General features: G+C 40.5%; 1 protein-coding gene across 6 annotated transcripts in view; it reads left to right on the forward strand.

Moving 5' to 3' along the window:
- Positions 1–20,491, forward strand: part of LOC106884137 (alanyl-tRNA editing protein Aarsd1) — a 426,316-nt gene extending 405,825 nt beyond the window's left edge. For all 6 annotated transcript variants that reach the window (XM_089364768.1, XM_089364772.1, XM_089364771.1 and 3 more), the window contains one exon: positions 20,298–20,491. In XM_089364768.1, the coding sequence (XP_089220894.1) occupies positions 20,298–20,421 (124 nt within the window). In that variant the 3' untranslated portion in view covers positions 20,422–20,491. The remainder of the gene's footprint in view (positions 1–20,297) is intronic.
- The last annotated feature ends 257 nt before the right edge of the window (positions 20,492–20,748 follow it).

Raw genomic sequence — 20,748 nt, forward strand, 5'->3', positions numbered from 1 at the left:
ATAAAAATAATACACACACACACAGACATATATATCGCCATCGTTTAACATCAGCTTTCCATGCTAGCATGGGTTGGACGGTTCAACTGGGGTCTGGGAAGCCAGGAGGCTGCACCAGGCTCCACTCTGATCTGGCAGTGTTTCTACAGCTGGATGCCCTTCCTAGTGCCAACCACTCCGAGAGTGTAGTGGATGCTTTTTACGTGCCACTGGCATGGGGATCACAACTACAATTTCCATTTGATTTTCATTTTGATGTTGATGTACTTGACTCAAGCACAGCATGTCGCCCTATGATCCAAGGTACTTTTGAATGGGCTGGGGCTGGTTATACAAAACTGGTGAAGCTTCAGGCTGACCAAAGCCTTTTGAGTGGATTTGGTAGACAGAAACTGAAAGAAACCCATCGTATATATATACATATATATACATATATATATATATATATATATATATATATATATATATATATGCGTGGTTAAGTTTTGGGAAATTAAACATGTAAATTAGAGTCAGGTTCTTTCCTTGGCTCGTGTTTACACGCTAATCCGGCACTCTGCTGACGAAAGCTCCCGAGTTAGATATACTTTTATCTTGCTAAATAGCTTGAAACCATAGTACAGAGTATAGACTGGTAAAAATGTTTTTATTTTTCATTCTCTTTCGAAATTATCCCTATTTTTGTGGTATAGACTTTTTTTTTTTTGCTGCTCTTTCTAGCGGGTTAGATGTCCTATTATAGGCATCTCTATATTTTAAATGAATAATATATATGTAGTCTATTGACTAATTTTTTATTCTCGCTGGACCACTGGTGGTAAATTAAATTTCTAAAATTTCTTTTGCTGCCCTATGATTAATAATGATATATATATATATATATATAGATATATATATATATATATATATATATATATATATATATATGTATATATATATATATATATATATGTATATATATATATATATATATATATATATATATATATATATATATATATATATATATATGTATATATATATATATATATGTCAGTCCCAGCCCAGCTGATGCCAGTGCCGCCTGACTGGCACCCAAGCCAGTGGCATGTAAAAAGCACTCACTACACTCTCAGAGTGGATGGTGTTAGGAAGGGCATCCAGCTGTAGAAACCTTGTGAAATCAGATTGGAGACTTGTGCAGCCTCCTGGCCTGCCAGTTCTAAGTCAAACCATCCAACCCATGCCAGAATGGAAAGTGCTCACCCCCAAACTGCCTCTCCTAAAATTTCAGGCCAGAAACAATTCTTATAGATTGACTTGACAGAACCAGTAGAGCACCCAACAAAGTACCTTGTGGTGTTTAGTTGTGTCTTGTATATAAAGAAGATGCTTTGTAGTTTGTCCTCTACTGCCACCACCACTACAACAGTAACTACCGCCAACCACCATAACTACTACTAGTACTACCACCACCACCACCACCACCTGCTACTACCACCACCATCACAACCATCATGACCATTACTACTACCAACACTACAACCACTACTATTACCACCACCACCACCACCATCTCATCTTCTTTACCCCCACCACCATGTCTACCACCTCAACCACCACCACTACCAATGTTGTTCTTGTTACTGTTGTCCTAATATTGTTTCTTTTGCTTTTCACTTTGAAAAAATTTTTAAAAAATACTTTTCCTCTTAATATGAAACAGAGGGGGAGGAGGAGGAGAGAGAGAAAGAGAGAAGCAGAAACATTTGAGAGAAAGTAGGAAAGAGGGAGGGGGGAGGAAAGAAATTATAAACACTCTGTTGGGGGTTGGTTTCGACTTTGTTCTGTTTCTCCCCCCTCCTCACCCCCACCCCACCCACTGCCATCATCTCATTTACACAGTGACACACTATTAAGTAATGAAAATGACAACAAACAACTTTGGTACATAATGCCTCTAAGCCACTCCCCCTCTCCATCTCTCCTCATCCCTTTTTCTATCACTACCATTCACTCTGCTCATCCTCCTCCTCCTCCTCCTCCTCCTCCTCCTCATCCTCCTCCTCATCTTCCTTGTCTTCTACTTCGTCCTTCTTCTTTACCATTCTCCTTCTTCCTCTCCTTCTTTACTCTTCTTCTTCCTCTCCTTCTTTACTCTTCTTCTTCCTCTCCTTCTTTGCTCTTCTTCTTCCTCACCATCTTCGCTCTTCTTCTTCCTCACCATCTTCGCTCTTCTTCTTCCTCACCATCTTCGCTCTTCTTCTTCCTCTCCTTCTTTGCTCTTCTTCTTCCTCTCCTTCTTTGCTCTTCTTCTTCCTCTCTTTCTTTGCTCTTCTTCTTCCTCACCTTCTTTGCTCTTCTTCTTCCTCACCTTCTTTGCTCTTCTTCTTCCTCACCTTCTTTGCTCTTCTTCTTCCTCACCTTCTTTGCTCTTCTTCTTCCTCTCCTTCTTTGCTCTTCTTCTTCCTCTCCTTCTTTGCTCTTCTTCTTCCTCTCCTTCTTTGCTCTTCTTCTTCCTCTCCTTCTTTGCTCTTCTTCTTCCTCTCTTTCTTTGCTCTTCTTCTTCCTCACCTTCTTTGCTCTTCTTCTTCCTCACCATCTTCGCTCTTCTTCTTCCTCACCATCTTCGCTCTTCTTCTTCCTCTCCTTCTTTGCTCTTCTTCTTCCTCTCCTTCTTTGCTCTTCTTCTTCCTCTCCTTCTTTGCTCTTCTTCTTCCTCTCCTTCTTTGCTCTTCTTCTTCCTCTCCTTCTTTGCTCTTCTTCTTTCACTACTTCTTTGCTCTTCTTCTTCCTCTCCTTCTTTGCTCTTCTTCTTCCTCTCCTTCTTCACCCATACCCTCTCTTCCTCTCCTTCTTCACCCATACCCTCTCTTCCTCTCCTTCTTCGCCCATACCCTCTCTTCCTCTCCTTCTTCGCCCACACCCTCTCTTCCTCTCCTTCTTCGCCCACACCCTCTCTTCCTCTCCTTCTTTGCTCTTCTTCTTCCTCTCCTTCTTCACCCATACCCTCTCTTCCTCTCTTTTCCTATCTTCCTTCCATTTCACCTCTCAACAAAATTGATATTTTCAACATTTGTAATATCAGAGGCAACAACGACTAAATACAAAAGTAAAAGTTATTTGCTGAATCTTCAAGATTGCAACAGTTCGTATACTTACAACACACACATACACACACACGCATGCATGCAAATGCACATTTGGTTGCATGTGGCCCTGTGAATCTTTACATATTGTAATGTAGACAGAGTACAAACCGTTTTTGCATTCAGATTATTCTGTTGACTGCGATAATCCTATTTATTCCCAATGTTTTCAATTAATCATCTGTTAATTATCTCGTAGCTTTCAGATTTCAATGATGTACCTCTTTTACCTGTTTCAGTCATTTGACTGTGGCCATGCTGGAGCACCGCCTTTTAGTCGAGCAAATTGACCCCAGGACTTATTCTTTGTAAGCCTAGTACTTATTCTATCGGTCTCTTTTGCCGAACCGCTAAGTTACGGGGATGTAAACACACCAGCATCAGTTGTCAAGTGATGTTGGGGGGACAAACACAGACACACAAACATATACACACACATACATACATATACATATATACGACGGGCTTCTTTCAGTTTCTGTCTACCAAATCCACTCACAAGGCTTTGGTTGGCCCAAGGCTATAGTAGAAGACACTTGCCCAAGGTGCCGCGCAATGGGACTGAACCCAGAGCCATGTGGTTTGTAAGCAAGCTACTTACCACACAGCCACTCCTACGCCTGTGATTGTTTATTTTTAAAATGGCATTGAAAGGTAGGTGTGAGAGGCTGGATCTGGTCACCTTGAACATAAAACAGCTAGAATATTTTGGCCGGATGTGGCTGGTTTAGATGGTAAAAAGATAAGGCATTAAAGTTGGTGGAATTATTGTGAACACATTTTATTCCTTTATTGGTTTCAGTCATTCGGCTGTGGCCATGCTGGAGCACTGCCTTTAGATGAACAAATCAACTCCAGGCCTTATTCTTTGATAAGTCTAGTACTTATTCTGTTGGTCTCTTTGGGTACGTAAACACACCTACATCAACTGAGCGACGGGAGGAGGGGGCATCAACCAGGCCCAGTCCAGCTCAGGGACTTTTTTTGGTTTTTATTTTTACATGAACACACTATATCGAGGGTGAAAGAGAGAGATATGTGAGATCAAGGTACAAGACGAATATGAAAGACAAGAATAGGATAGAGGAAGAGAAAAGATGGATGTGGAGGTAAGAATGCACACAAGGATGAGAATAGTGTGACAAATGATTAGAGATAGGGAATGAGTCGGGCTCAGGAAATAGCAGTTTAGTGGAGGGAAGGAAAAGGTAAAGATCATGGACCACACCCCCTTTGGGATTTTTTGGGGGTTTTATTTTTACATGAACACACTATATCGAGGGCAGAGATTCCGAATCTGCCAAAAAATCTGCAGAGAAATAATTATAAACACCCCCTCCCCTCCACCCTATCACAAGAAGTGAAATTGTCGTGTTGGGTACTTTTGTGTATGCGTGTGTGTGTAATATGATATCATAGAAACTTCTCACCCCTGAACTGATGTCAGTGGTAACAAATTTCTTTATCCGCATTAAAAAAAAAAAAAAAAATTTCGAGAGCTCTTAATCGATAAGGATAAAGATACAAGGGAGATAAACAGGGTTACCAGATGTAAGGGAGACAAACCAATAAAAAAAGTCTGTTTTTCTACTAAATTGAGTCATATATTTCAACTGAGTTACGATATGAGTTACGATATCATAAAAACCAGCTAAAAGAATCGTATTGGTTAATGAAAGACAACAATGTTTTTAACTTATGCTACCTTCTACAACATAGCTTTATAATAATAATAATAATAATAATAATAATAAAGGAAATAGCTTACATATACACATAGTCGCAGGTGTAGCTGTGTGATAAGAAATTTGCTTCCCAACTACATGGTTCCGGGTTCAGTCCCACTGCGTGGCACCTTGGACGAGTGTCTTCTGCTATAGCCTCGGGCCGACCAAAGTCTTGTGAGTGGATTTGGTAGATGGAAACTAAAAGAAGCCCGTCGTATATGCATATATACATATGTATGTATGTGTCTATGTGTATGTATGCTTGTGTCTGCGTTTGTCCCCCACCATCGCTGGTGTGTTTACTACTCCCGTAACTTAGCAGTTCGACAAAAAAGTCCGATCAAATAAGTACTAGGCTTACAAAGAATAAGTCCTGGGGTCAATTTGTTCGACTAAAAGGCGGTGCTCCAGCATGGCCGCAGTCAAATGACTGAAACAAGTAAAAGAATAGCATAGTGCTACAGATCATATATAATCTCTCTCTCTCTCTCATATCATCATCATCGTTTAATGTCCGTCTTCCATGCTGGCATAGGTGTGTGAAGGCGCATAGCTTAGTGGTTAGGGCATTCAGCTCACAAACGTAAGGTCGTTAGTTCAATTCCCAGTGACATGTGTCCTTGAGCAACACACTGGTAGGGGCACAATCTGCTCTCAATTTGAAGTATTTGTGGCTGTGTGTGTGTGTGTGTGTTGAACTTCAGATTTTAAGCATTGCTTTAACATGAAAACATCATCACAATTCCACAGTTCATTGCAGTAAGAAAAGAAAGAGTGATCACTGGTTCTGATGGCATTAAACACATGTGAAACAAATTTGCACCTGGCAAGTTCATCACAGACAACATATTATGCAGGAATAACTGAGCACAATATTGCAGATGACGGTTTTTTTTTTTTCCTACAGTCACTGGTCAGCAAATGTCCAAGTTTCATGACATCAGCTGTTTTGTTATCACACATTCATCAGTTTCACAGTGCTGCCACTGTTTACACAGAAGAATTGTCTCTTATGTACTATCTAATTGCAGATGTACTGTGCTGGACGTGTGAGAGAGTTGAGTGACTTTTCTTCTAGCATTTTACAAAACTGGTTCTCTATCAATGAAGCCGTCCACAATCTGGAGTTAGCAAATTATAAACATCTCTCTCTCTCTCTAACCATGCACCTCCTCTATAGCAAGACACCTATTTCTGCCTCTCTGTTTTTCTGTTACACTCTAACCTTTCATCATCTGATACTGGATCATCTCCTCTAATTCCCCCTCTGTTGTGGCGAGAAGCCTGCTTGTCTCTTTGTTACTTTAACACAGGTTTCCCTCCTCAAATGCCCTGCTCTTCTCATAGCTCCTTGTCTTGTGAGTTACTTGGTTACTCTGCCGACCAGTGCTGGTGCCATGTTAAAGGCACCCAGTCCACACTGTTAAGTGGTTGGTATTTGGATGGGCATCCAGCTGTTAAAATCATGCTGAAACTAACTTTGCCTGTGCTAGTGCCATGTTAAAAGCACTGAGTCCACTGATCTCACTTTACTTGCTGGGTCTTCTCAATCACAGCATATCTCCAGAGGTCTCGGTCTCTTGTCATTGCCTCTGTGAAGCCCATCATTCAAAGGTCATGCTTCACCACCTCGTCCCATGTCTTCCTGGGTCTCCCTCTTCCACGGGTTCCTTCCACTGTTAGCATGTGACACTTCTTCACACAGCTCTTCTCATCCATATGCAGCACATAACCATACCAGCGCAGTCATCTCTTTTGTATACCGCATCTGATGCTTCTTATGTCCAACTTTTCTCTCAGGGCGCTAACACTCTGTCATGCATGCACACTAACATTACACATCCAGCGGAGCATACTAGCTTCATTCCTTGCAAGCTTACGCATGTCCTCAGCAGTCTACCTTTTACTTTTCTCTCAGGGCTAAAAAAAAACAAGCAACAAACAGATACACCAAAACGTTCAATGAAAAATTCCATGATGGAATGAAAGCATGTGTGAGTTAGAGTGTTGAATTTGTGAATACCTGCTGCAAGAATGATGGGTGCCATCATTGCTGCATCTGTGCAAAAGACTGTTGGTTCCTAGCAGGACTGAAAAGCTGCATCTACTTTAAGAGAAAAATCAAACCATGGTATTGCTCAAAACTGAGTTGCAACCATTGTATGTTTATATGTATAAGCTTGACATAGCCTAATGGTTAAGCAGTTTACTTCACAATTCCAAGGTCCCAGGTTTGATCCTATTGAACAGCAGCTCAGGAAAATGTCCTTTATTATAGACTTGTGTCTGAGGGCACATTACTTAGTGGTTAGGGTACTGTACTCGTGATCATGAGATTGTGGTTTCAATTTTTGGACTGGTTGGTGCTTTGTGTTCTTGAGAAAAACACTTCATCTCCCATTGCTCTGCAATCACTTTGACACCTGACGTGTTCAGGTAACGATGATTTGATGGAAAGAGTGAGCTAATGTAAAATACATACAATTGATAGCTATAAGCAAATCATTTATGTAGCTTGTTCTGCTAGAAATTGCAGAATTGCCTTTCTCAGATGACGGGAGACAGCCAACACCATTGTCATGAGCCTTAACTCAACTCATACCTTGTATTGTACATGTAATTCAAAGAATCCAGCCTCATCACTCACCATGTTGCATTGGTTTCATCTGTGGATTGTGTTACGGGTACACCTGTCCATTGAATACTCAGCCACATACATGCTAATTTAATGAGTAGATCTTTCGATAGAACAACATTGAAAATAATGGAAGTCTACTTACTTTTATGAATGCATGTGCATATGTATTTATACAAACGTACATGCATATGTGTTTATATATGTGCTTGTGTGTGTGTGTGTGTGTGTTTGTGCACGTGCTTGTGTGTGTGTGCAGGGATAAAGGCTTGCTATCCATATCTCATTTTTTTTTTCTTGCAATGTATATGTCTTTTATATGATTTAGAAGTTAATCTGTTGATATAACAATATTTTTTTTTAAGGTTGTACACTTTGTTTATGACATATAATGATATCGGCACTGAGATGTTTCTTTTTGCATCTTATGGAAATATTTTTACTTTGTGTGTGCGTATGTATATGTGCATGTATATGTAGACAGACATACATTTATAAGCATGTACACACACACATATATATGTACATATACATGTTTATATGCATGTACATATATAAATATGCGTATGTGTCTATGTATATGTATTTACATGTATATATGAGCATATATATATGTATGTGTGTGTATATATATGCATATACATTCATGTATGCATACATACATACATATATATATATATATATATATATATATATATATATATATATATATATATATATATATATATATATACATTCACACATACACATATATATATACATTCATGTACACGTACACATATATATATACATTCATGTACATATATATATATACATTCATGTACATATATATATATACATTCATGTACATATATATATATACATTCATGTACATATATATATATATACATGTATATATATATATATATACATGTATATATATATATATATATACATGTATATATATATATATATATACATGTATATATATATATATATATATATATATATATATATATATATATATATATATATATATATATATATATATATATATATATACATAGACATATGCACGTTTATATATTTAGATACATACATGTAAATATATGCATATACATGTACAAAAACATACGTTCACATACACACATCCTTTTAGCTAAGATCAAAGTGTAGCATACATATGTGTGTGTGTGTGGAATATCTGTACATTTACAAAATATTGCCTTTTAGCTAAGATTGAAATATAGCACACACATACACACGTGTGTGTGTGTGTGTCACTTGTTTTGTTCTTCTTGTTCTTACCAAGCTATGATAAGAAGAAAATCTTGTATAGTTTTATGGCTCACATTGGATTTATCTTTAAATAATTGTCAGTTGCAATCAATAGTCTTCTTCCTTGTATATAATTCTAATCTACTGGAATAACACTCCAGCCCACCTCACCCACCCTCGAGAACAAAACCACACAAACACACATGCACTTGCAGACACACACACACACACACTCTTGCACATTCACAGACATGCAGAATGCACATTCACACACCTAGCTACATGACCTCATCATCCTTGTACTGATGTTGTTTGGAAACAACTTACCATTGTGTGTTATATAGATGAGAGAGAGAGAGAGAGAGAAAGAGGAGGAACGAACAAGAGAAAATCTATACCCATAGCATGAAAAAAAATATAGAAGCAATATAAACAACATTAACTTTTAATATTGCTTTAATAGAAATGTGAGTGGGATTGACGATAGCAGAAATGGTTGCCAGCAGCCAGACAAAATGACTCGCCATATCTCAGTTATGTCCCTTTTATGTTCCAACTTCAAGCAAGGAAGGCCTTTCAATATTAGCTTTATTTACTTATTTTGCTTTCACTGCCAATCAGCTTCATGCAATTTTTTTTCTCTTTGGACATATCTGTAACTTAGTTTATATATATCAGTTCCTCCTGATGATGTCTTCAGCTAACTGTATCCTAATCCACCAAGGGAAGGTATGTCGGAAGAAAGTAATTCAACAACGCGGGTTGATGAACCGTAAGACGTGTGGCCAGAACCTCCTGGAAAATAACCATAGCGAGGGACATTCCACAGTTGAATTAGAACAGTCACAAACAGTGAAAGAAGACATGCACCCAACACCAGAGCTGAAGACACCTCCGAAAGGGGGTGGCCCCGCCACGTCAAAACGGTAGAGGAGTAGGGGCCGAAACCGGACGTGGTTCCTCCTGATGATGTCTTGAGCTAACTGGATCCTATAAAGAAGCTGTTGTGGTAGCAGACCACGAAACATGGTTGAAATTCCTTCCTATATATTTATGTAAGGTGCAGGTGTGGTTGCTTCCCAGTCACATGGTTCCAGGTTCAGTCCCACTGCGTGGCATCTTGGGCAAGTTTCTTCTGCTATAGCCTCAGGCCGACCAAAGCCTTGTGAGTGCATTTGGTAGACGGAAACTGAAAGAAGCCCGTCGTGTATATGTAGATGTGTGTGTGTCTGTGTTTGTCCCCACCAACATCGCTTGACAACTGATGCTGGTGTGTTAATGTCCCCGTAACTTAGCGGTTTGGCAAAAGAGACCAAAAGAATAAGTACTAGGCTTACAAAGAACAAGCCCTGGGGTCGATTTGCTCGACTAAAGGCGGTGCTCCAGCATGGCCACAGTCAAATGACTGAAACAAGTAAAAGAGTAAGACATCTGTAGCCAGAGCCGGAGCTGGTTTCAGCTGCTTTGGTAACGAAAGGGTTAAGCTTCTCATGTGATGATTTGTAGCATAATGTTTAGATATTTTATATCAGTTATCAATTAATTGGGGGGTAAATTGCTAGAATGATTAGAATGGTGAATAAAATATCTTGTAGTATTTGTCCTGGCTTTCTGCACACTGAGTTCAAATTCTGTAAAGGTCATCTTTATCGTTCATCTTTCCAGTCAGGTGCTAGGATCACTTCTCTCTCCCCCTTTCTCCGTCCTCTCTCTGCCCCTCCCTCCTCTTCTCCCTCTTTCTGAGAATCAGTTATGTTGCAAAGTAAGAAGGAGACCATTCACACCATCCCTTTGTCCAAAAATGGGGAAGTGTTGAGTGAAGGCTAGCATCATCTTCTCATAAAAAAATATAAACTGATATATCAAAATATGACCTGATATGCAGCACAACATGGAACCATCAAAACCACTTAATGTCTTTTCTTCCATATTGGCATGGGTTAGAGGGGTCGATATGAATAGATGAAAGCCAGAGGGCTACACTTGAGCTCCAATGTCATCTTTGACATGGTTTCTATGGCCAGATACCCTTCATAATACCAACTGCTTCACAGAGTGTACTTGGTGCTTTCTTATTTTTTATAGCACCAGCATTGGTGATGTTCCCAAGTACTCACAAGACAAGATTCTTTAACTGAGTGGAGGATAACATTGAAGGATGTGAAACTGTTAGAGAGAGAAGAGCAAGTAGGTATCTTGCTGAAGAGAGAGAGGAGGGGAGAGAGAAAGAGGGGGAGAGAGAAAGAGAGAGTGTGTGTGTGTGTGTACAAGGCAAATATGAGAAATGGAATAAGGATAATGGAACAGAAAAGACAGATGGGTCAGTAAGTGTATAAAAGTGAAAGGAGTGTGTGTGATAGAAGATCAGAATGGTAACAATAAATAGAATACTGTAACATTAATTAAAATGTTAATAAATTAACCACCAAGATATTAATAATATAATTGGTGTTAGATATTAGACATTACATGCATTAATAAGGCAATTCAAAATAATGACATTATTAAATTCTTCAGGGATGCCTTCTGCATGATCAACATGCATGTAAGTACATGTCATCATGAAAGTAATTAGCATTTTCAATTAATTAAAAATTCTTTTCAACTCATTACATTATCTATGTAATTCTGCATTTAATTATATTCGCTAATTTGAAACAGTAAAAATAGCAGTAAGTCCACTGGCAGGACTTGAACTACAGATCTATCGTTTACCAGAGAACTATGTTAACTAGTAGTATCACTGAGTTATAGAATGATTGTCATTACATCCCAACCTGATTGAAATAATAGTGGAGGCCTATAGCTTGGTGGTTAGGGTGTTAGACTCATGATCATTAGACGGTGGTTTCAATTCCTGGACAAGGTGATTCATTATGTTCTTGAGCAAAACATTTTATTTCATGTTGCTCTCGTCCGTCCACTCAGCTGGCAAAAATGAGAAATTCTGTGACAAGCCAGCATCCTGACCAATGTGCTGAAGGAGATTTTCTACAACAGGGTGCTCTTCCTGATGCTAACCTTCACACATTTCCAAGCAAGGTAATATTTCCCCCATAGCTAGACCTGCTTTTTACAGACAATGCTCATTTACAATTATCACATATTTAGACAAGGGTACACAAACACATTCACACACGTGTGTGTGTTTGTGTGTGTGTGTGTGTGTGTGTGTGTGTGTGTGGCTGAACAGACAAGGATATTAAAGGACTTCCTTGACCCAGGGAACATCCTTAACTCCAGCCCAGAAGTCTTTGGATCCTGTTGGTGTCCTGGGATCCACTTGATAACAGGGTCAAAGGGTCAATTACGAGTAGGGGGAGACAATCCCCAATCATTGACAGAGTAACAAAGTCTTTTCCTCCTTCATTTTCTACAGAGGCCATAGGCCTAGGGTCTGAAGAAACCCAGGATAACCTCATACACTGGCCATATCTATCTTTATATATATGCATATATATATATATATATATATATATATATATATATATATATATATATATATATATATATATATATTAGAGAGAGAGATACATACACACACACACATATATATATATATTACTCTTTTACTTGTTTCAGTCATTTTGACTGTGGCCATGCTGGAGCACCGCCTTTAGTCGAGAAAATCTTTGTAAGCCTAGTACTTATTCTATTGGTCTCTTTTTGCCGAACCGCTAAGTTACGGAGACGTAAACACACCAGCATCGGTTGTCAAGCGATGGTGGGGGGACAAACACAGACACATACATACATACATATATATATATATATATATATATATGTATACATATATACGATGGGCTTCTTATATGACAAGGCTTTGGTCGGCCCGAGGCTATAGTAGAAGACACTTGCCCAAGGTGCCATGCAGTGGGACTGAACCCGGAACCATGTGGTTGGTAAGCAAGCTACTTACCACACAGCCACTCCTGCGCCTATAGATATCATCATCGTCATCATCATCATCGTTTAACGTCTGCTTTCCGTGCTAGCATGGGTTGGACGATTTGACTGAGGACTGGTGAAACCGGATGGCAACACCAGGCTCCAGTCTAATTTGGCAGAGTTTCTACAGCTGGATGCCCTTCCTAACGCCAACCACTCAGAGAGTGTAGTGGGTGCTTTTACGTGTCACCCGCACGAAAACGGCCACGCTTGAAATGGTGTCTTTTATGTGCCACCCGCACAAGCCAGTCCAGGGGCACTGGCAACGATCTCGCTCGAAAATCCTACGGGAGCCAATCAGGCGGTACTGGCAACGGCCACGCTCAAAATGGTGCATCTCATGTGCCACCCGCACAAGAACCAGTCCAGGGGCACTGGCAACGATCTTACTTGGCCTGCCGGGTCTTCTCACGCACAGCACATTTCCAAAGGTCTCGGTCAGTAGTCATCGCCTCGGTGAGGCCCAATGTACGAAGGTCTTGCCTCACCACCTCAGCTCAGATCTTCCTGGGCCTACCTCTTCCACGGGTTCCCTCAACTGTTAGAGTGTGGCACTTTTTCACGCAGCTATCCTCATCCATTCTCACCACATGTCCATACCAGCGCAATCGTCTCTCTTGCACACCACAACTGATGCTTCTAATGTTCAGCTTTTCTCTCAAGATACTTACACTCTGACGGGTATTCACATTGACATTACACATCCAATGGAGCATACTGGCTTCATTCCTTGCAAGCTTACGTATGTCCTCAGCAGTTACAGCCCATGTTTCACTGCCATGTAGCATGGCTGTTCGTACGCATGCGTCATACAGTCTGCCTTTTACTCTATTCTTATTCTAGCAGCTACACTTTCAGCGCACCCACCCCCACTACTAACTTGGACGCCCAGATAGCGGAAGCTATCGACTACCTCTAGTTTTTCACCCTGGAATGAGATAGAAGTTGTTTCCTGTTTGTTTACAGTCTTTATTGCACCTGAACATCTGCCACAAACAAAAACTAACTTGCTAGTTAACCTGCCTTTGATGTTGTTGCACCTCTTATGTGTCCATAGCTTGCACCGGGTACATCTTATAGAGTTACTACCTACTCCTTTTCTACATACTGAGCAGGGCCATCTACCTGAAGGGGTTTGTGTTTTATCTACCTTCCTACTTATTAGGATTTTGGTTTTAGCTAGGTTGACTCTAAGGCCCTTCAATTCTAGACCTTGCTTCCACATCTGAAACTTCTCCTCTAGTTCTGATAGTGACTCTGCAATTAGGGCAAGGTCATCAGCATAGAGGAGCTCCCAGGGGCAACCTGTCTTGAACTCCTCTGTGATTGCCTGGAGGACTATGATAAATAAGAGGGGGCTGAGGACGGAACCTTGGTGGACCCCTACCTCTACCCGGAATTCATTGCTGTACTCATTTCCAACCCTCACCTTACTGGCAGCATATCTGTACATGGCTCGCACAGCTCTCACTAACCATTCTTCTATCCCAAGTTTCCTCATTGACCACCAGATAAGGGATCGGGGGACCCTGTCAAAGGCTTTCTCCATGTCAACGAAAGCCAGGTACAGAGGTTTATCCTTAGCTAGGTATTTCTCCTGCAACTGTCTCACTAGAAATAAGGCATCAGTAGTGCTTTTACCTGGCACGAACCCAAACTGCATCTCATCTAAATTGATTCGCTCCCTAATTAGTTGGGCTATGACCCTCTCTGTAACTTTCATAACCTGATCTAACAGCTTGATGCCTCTGTAATTATTTGTATCTAAAGCGTCACTTTTACCTTTGTAGCAGTTGACTATGATGCTGCTACACCAGTCATTGGGTATGACTCCTTCGTGTATCACCTGGTTCGTAATACGGGTGACTAAGCTATAGCCAACACTGCCAGATATTTTGAGCATCTCTGCAGTGATTCCTGATGGGCCGGGGGCTTTCCCTGTCTTCATACTCTTAATTGCTTTATCTACCCTGGTACTATCAACTCGGATAGCTGGTCCCTCTATTGGGTCGACATACGGCAGGCTCTCTTTCTCCCATTCATTCTCTTTATTAAGCAATCTATCGTAGTGGCATCTCCAGACCTCTTTCTTTGCATCCTCATTTAATGCAAGCGTACCATCATCCATGCGAACACATTTCTCTCCTACAACATCACTATTCTCTCTCCTACACTGTCTTGCAACACGAAATACCTCGAGTCTTTGGTCCTCACGGCGCAGAACATTGGCAAATCTTTCCTTATCTGCTTCCCCTCTGGCTAAATAAACCTGTCGCCTAGCCTCCCTTCTGGCACATTGGTACAATTCCCTGCTACCACCGTTCTTCCAGTCCTTCCAAGCCTGTTTATATATATATACTTATATATACACACACATAATATGAGCTTCTTTCAGTTTCTGTCTATCAAATCCACTCACAAAGCTTTGGTTGTCCCTAGGCTATAATAGAAGAATCTCTCCCAGGGTGCTGCGCAATACTACTGGACCCAACCCACGGGGATGGGGAAACAAGCTTCTTAACCACACAGCCATGTGTGCACATCTATACATACCCACACCTGCACCTATTTTCATCAACCAATGTTGATAAAAATAAATACCAGTTATATGCGGAATAAATAATTCAGTTGGCTTGAAATCTGTGAACTTTAGGCTACTTCTGAAAAATTGATCAAAAACATGGAGGAAATCAATACAGCAATTTTTTTTCTGTAAATTTTGTGGTTGTTTTTGTTGTCTTTGATGTGATAACTTTCTTCTGTTACACTTCTCACACTCTCCCTCTGCATTGCTCTTCCTGTTTCTCTAACTTTTTACCTCCCTTTGATCTCTCTTTCCTTAGATGTCCTGCTCCTCTCTCTCTCTCTCTCTTCACCATCTATTTTTCATCATATCTCTAGTTTCTTATATGTCCTGCTCCTTCCTCTCTCTCTCTCTTCACTATTGTTCATTATATCTCTCTTGCCTTATATGTCCTGCTCTTTCCTCTCTCTTCACCACCTATCATTCATCATATCTCTCTTTCCTTACATGATCTCCTCCTTCCCCTCTCTCTCTCACTTCTGTTTCCTTCCTTTCTTCTTCAACTGTCTCTCCTCTGCTTCAATAGACCTGTGGGACAGATGTAGACAAACACCCAATCATCTAATCACCTAATCAATCAATCAGACGATTGACGTTCTTATCAAGCGAGAAACATGTGTTTTCTCCATTTTAAAGACAGCATGGAATCGGTTGAAGCCTGACAATGGATAAATCTCTTGTGAAGTCAGACCATAATTTGCGTTCTGATAGTAAATCATAAACAAATGCCAAAACTAATTTGCTTATTCATCATCATTTAACGTCTGTTTTCAATGCTGGAATGGGTTGGATGGCTCAACAGGATCCTCTGTGTGTATGTGTGTGTGTGTGTGCGCATGTATGACTATGTGTGTGCGTGTATGATTGTGTGTTTATGTATGTGTGCACATATATATATATATATACGCATGTGTATTTGTGTACGCTTGTATATATATATATATGTATTATTTGAGTATATGTACACATATATATACATTTGTGTGTATATATATGTACATATATGCATGTATATTTGTACATGTGTGTATGTATATGCATTTGTGTATATATGCATGTGTATAAATATGCTGTTATGTACTTATGTGTGTATATAAGTGTGTGTGTGTTTGCATTTGTATGTATACTATACAAATATAAACACACACATATATATTCCCTGGTTGACTTATTTCACCCCACCCCACCATCAACTCACACTCTTTAATTCCTGAGTGTACGTCCCACCCTCAACTTCTCTCACTTTCCCCCTTTTCCCTTTCTTTCTTTTTGCACTGAACTGTTTTCATGACTCACTTTAGGGTAACCCAAAGTATTTCACAAAAATCAATCAATACCAGCCAATACACACACACACACACACACACACACACACACACACACACACACACACACACACACACACACACACACACACACACACAGATCAAAAATTATTACCAATCTATCACTCAATTTAACCAATATAATTCAATTCCTTCCACACTTTCTCATTGGTCGATGCAATGAATAACTCGCAAAGGTCCCTCCCCCTCTCCGTCCCCCGCCTCCCCCGGCTTTCTCTTTCACCCAGGATATATTTTCTGGGGTGGAAAACAGAAATAGCAGCAGCAGCAGTGATGGTGGTGGTATTTATGAGAGCAGAGATGCTGATGGCAGTGGAAGTAGATGTGGTGGTGGTGGTGGTGGTGGTGGTAGTTGTGATGGTAGTGGATTTGGTGGTGGTAGTGTTGGTGTTGTGGTGAGAGTGGTGGCAGCACTGGCAGTGGTGTTGGTGGTTATGATGGTAGTGGAGATGGTGGTGGTTGGTGGTGGTGGTGTTGGTGGCAGTGCTGGCAGCAGTGGTTGTTGGTGTTGTTGTTGTTGTGGTGGTGGTTGTGATGGTAGTGGTTGTGTTGTTGTTGTGGTGGTGGTTGTGATGGTGGTGGTTGTTGTGGTGGTGGTTGTTGTGTTGTTGTTGTGGTGGTGGTTGTGATGGTGGTGGTTGTGTTGTTGTTGTGGTGGTGGTTGTGTTGTTGTTGTGGTGATGGTTGTGATGGTGGTGGTTGTGGTGGTTGTGTTGTTGTTGTGGTGGTTGTGTTGTTGTTGTGGTGGTGGTTGTGATGGTGGTGGTTGTGTTGTTGTTGTGGTGGTGATGGTTGTGATGGTGGTGGTTGTGGTGGTTGGTGTTGTTATTGTGGTGGCGCTGATGATAATTGGTTAGAAATGTTTGCTGTGGAGAGAATGGTTCTAGTGGTAACAGAGGTAGAGGCAGAAGTAATGATGGTGGTAGTGAAAACAGATGTAGAAGTGGTAGTGAGTTTGATGTTGATGATGATGATGGTGGTGGTGGTGGTGACAATTGGTTAGAAATACTGTTTGTTAGAGAGATAGTTCTGGTGGTGGTGGTGGTGATATTGATAGAAACGGTAATTGCTGGGTGATGGTTCTGGTGGTAATGATGGTGGGGGGGGGGAGAATAGCTGCAGTAGTTGTCATAGTGGTGGTGGTGGTGGTGGTAATTAATGATTTGTGGTGGGAACACATGATGGTGGTGAAAATTCATGGTGATGGTAGTGGAGGAAATGACTTCGAAGATGATGTTGGAGGGGGTGGGGACAACCACTGATGGTAGTAATTATGGTTGGTAGTGTTGCTGGTTTAAGGTTATGTTAGCCCCTAATTAGCAGGACTGTACACAAAAAATATTGCAGCCGGTATTGACCATCCCTACTGAGTTAATTATTTTTATGCTATTGTTATTATTATCATTTATTATTATTATAGATGTTGCACAGTATACAATATCATGAGGTTGTTGATTGAAGATATTGTGCCTGCTGGGGGTTTGTACTGTTTGTCAAGTTACAACAAGAACCTCAGACAGACAGTACTTTAATCAATATGCATTCAGTTCCAAGTAATGCCAACTTTTGCAATACACCTAAATTGTTGGGTATCCCTAAGGTTTTCGGATTGCATGGTATTGGGTGGTATTGAACCCAATGCTCCAATGACAATAGGGATAACCTTTATGTTTGATTCTCGTAACTGCCACATTTTAGCGATCTCAATTCTCAGGTCTCCATATTTATCAACCTTTTCTCTTTCTTTCATGATGATGTGTTGATCTCCTAGCACTGCCACATCAATTATAAGGCACTCTTGTTGTTGTTATTATTATTATTATTATTATTATTATTATTCAGCATCATCGTTTAACGTCTGCTTTCCATGCTAGCATGGGTTGGACGATTTGACTGAGGACTGGTGAACCAGGAGGCAACACCAGGCTCCAATCTGATTTGGCAGAGTTTCTACAGCTGGATGCTTTTCCTAACGCCAACCACTCTGAGAGTGTAGTTGGTGCTTTTACGTGCCACCGGAACGAAGGCCAGTCAGGAGGTACTGGCAACAGGCATGCTCAAAATGGTATATTTTACATGCCACCTGCACAGGAGCCAGTCCAGTGGCACTGGCAACGATCTCACTCGAATGTCTTTACACGTGCCACCGGCACAAGTGCCAGGAAGGTGACGATGGTAATGATCACGCTCAAATGGTGCTATTATTATTATTAAGGTGGTGAGCTGGCAGAATTGTTAGCAGACCTGGCAAAATACTTAACAGCATTTCGTCCTTCTTTATGTTCTGAGTTCACAATCCACCGAGGTTGACTTAGCTTTTCATCCTTTTGGGGTGGATAAAATAAGTACCAGTTGAACAGTGGGGTCAATATAATCAACTCATTCCCTCCCCCAAAATTGCTTCCCTTGTGGCAAAATTTGAAACCATTATTATTTTTATTATTATTATCCCCCTCCCCACAAAATCCAAGCCATGTGCCTATAGTAGAGAGGATTGCTTTAGTGGCACATGAAAAAACATTCAAGCGAGGTCATTGCCAGTGCCGCTGGAATGGCTCCTGTGCAGGTGGCACGTAAAAAAACACCATTTGAGCATGGCCGTTGCCAGTACTGCCTGACTGGCCCTCTTGCCGGTGGCACGTAAAAGCACCCACTACACTCTCGGAGTGGTTGGTATTAGGAAGGGCATCCAGCTGTAGAAACTGCCAGATCAGATTGGAGCCTGGTGCAGCCATCTGGTTCGCCAGTCCTCAGTCAAATCGTCCAACCCATGCTAGCATGGAAAGTGGACGTTAAACGATGATTATTATTATTATCATTATCATATTGCCGAGCAATGGTTCATTCATTATCTAGCTGAAAGTGTGTGGTGCATGTTGAGGACCTTGATGGGTGCTAACGCAGCCAATGCATGGCCCTTAGTCAAGGACAGTGTTGGTTGGGGAGTTTAACTGGGCTTGTATGTCTGTCAACTGATAACATAGGCACCCCTAAGCAAGCTCAGCCTGGACAGAAACCACACATTGCACAAAAAGGCAAAAGATCACTCAGTCTTCATTTCCAGTATTGACTGCAAAGGCATAGCCCATTGGTCCTTTCTAGAAAGTAGCAAGCTATGTGTCTACTGCGAAGTGCCAGACAAGCATTCTCAGGGATACCACTTTTTGATCCTTCGGAGTTCAGATCTTCCAATCTTACAACAAAGCAGAATTCATAAAGAATTGGATTGTTTGTCCACTAATAAGGAATGTGAAGCTGGGATTAGAGTGTTGTGAGACAGATTAGTTTTAGCCGTTTAGCATTTCAACCAGCCATATCCAGCCAAAATATTATTCTCATTGTCTTCAAACTGGCCAGATCCAGCCTCTCACACCTACCCTACAATGTCATTCTAAAAATAAACACATCCAGAGCCAATCCAGATTGGAGAGATTTGTTGTTTAATTATTTTAATTCATCTTTCAGACAGTGTGTACCCACATTACTCAGTGTCCTTCTTTCTTTTAGCATGATAGACTTAGCTGCTATTTTTAGAAGTTGGATCACCATATGGAAGCTTACTCATGTATATGTATGTCAACATGTGTGTGTGTGTGTGTGTTTTTATTGTGTGTGTAGATATATTTTTTTTTATTCTTTTACTTAATTATATTTCTATTTCTATTTTGACAGTGTTGCAAAAATTCTTGATGGTAAAGGTGCTGGTAAGAAGGGCCGATTCCAAGGAAAAGCAAACAAAATGGCAAATCGCGATGAAGCAATCAAAGTAATTCGAGAAAAACTCATGTTATCTTAAAGAAGGTTTTGAAGAAAAAGCAACTTTTGTGAAATGAAATACTGAAATAAATATAATTTTTACCTACAAATCCATCTTTTATTATATGTTGGTGGCGGTAATGTTGGTAGTGGTGGTGGTGTTGGTGTTGTTGTTGTTGTTGTTGTTGTTGATGGTTGTGGTGATAGTGTAGTTACTATTGTCAGCTTCAAGTGAAAAAATTTTTTTTATAGTAAATGGATCTATCAGTTTTAACAGGGAGTGTACAATTGTGTAATCACTTTAACCCTTTTATCACCATATTTCTTTTACTTGTTTTAGTCATTTGACTGCGGCCATGCTGGAGCA

The sequence above is a fragment of the Octopus bimaculoides genome, chromosome 16, assembly GCF_046866305.1.
Source record: "Octopus bimaculoides isolate indiv1 chromosome 16, ASM4686630v1, whole genome shotgun sequence".
NCBI lineage: Eukaryota > Metazoa > Mollusca > Cephalopoda > Octopoda > Octopodidae > Octopus > Octopus bimaculoides.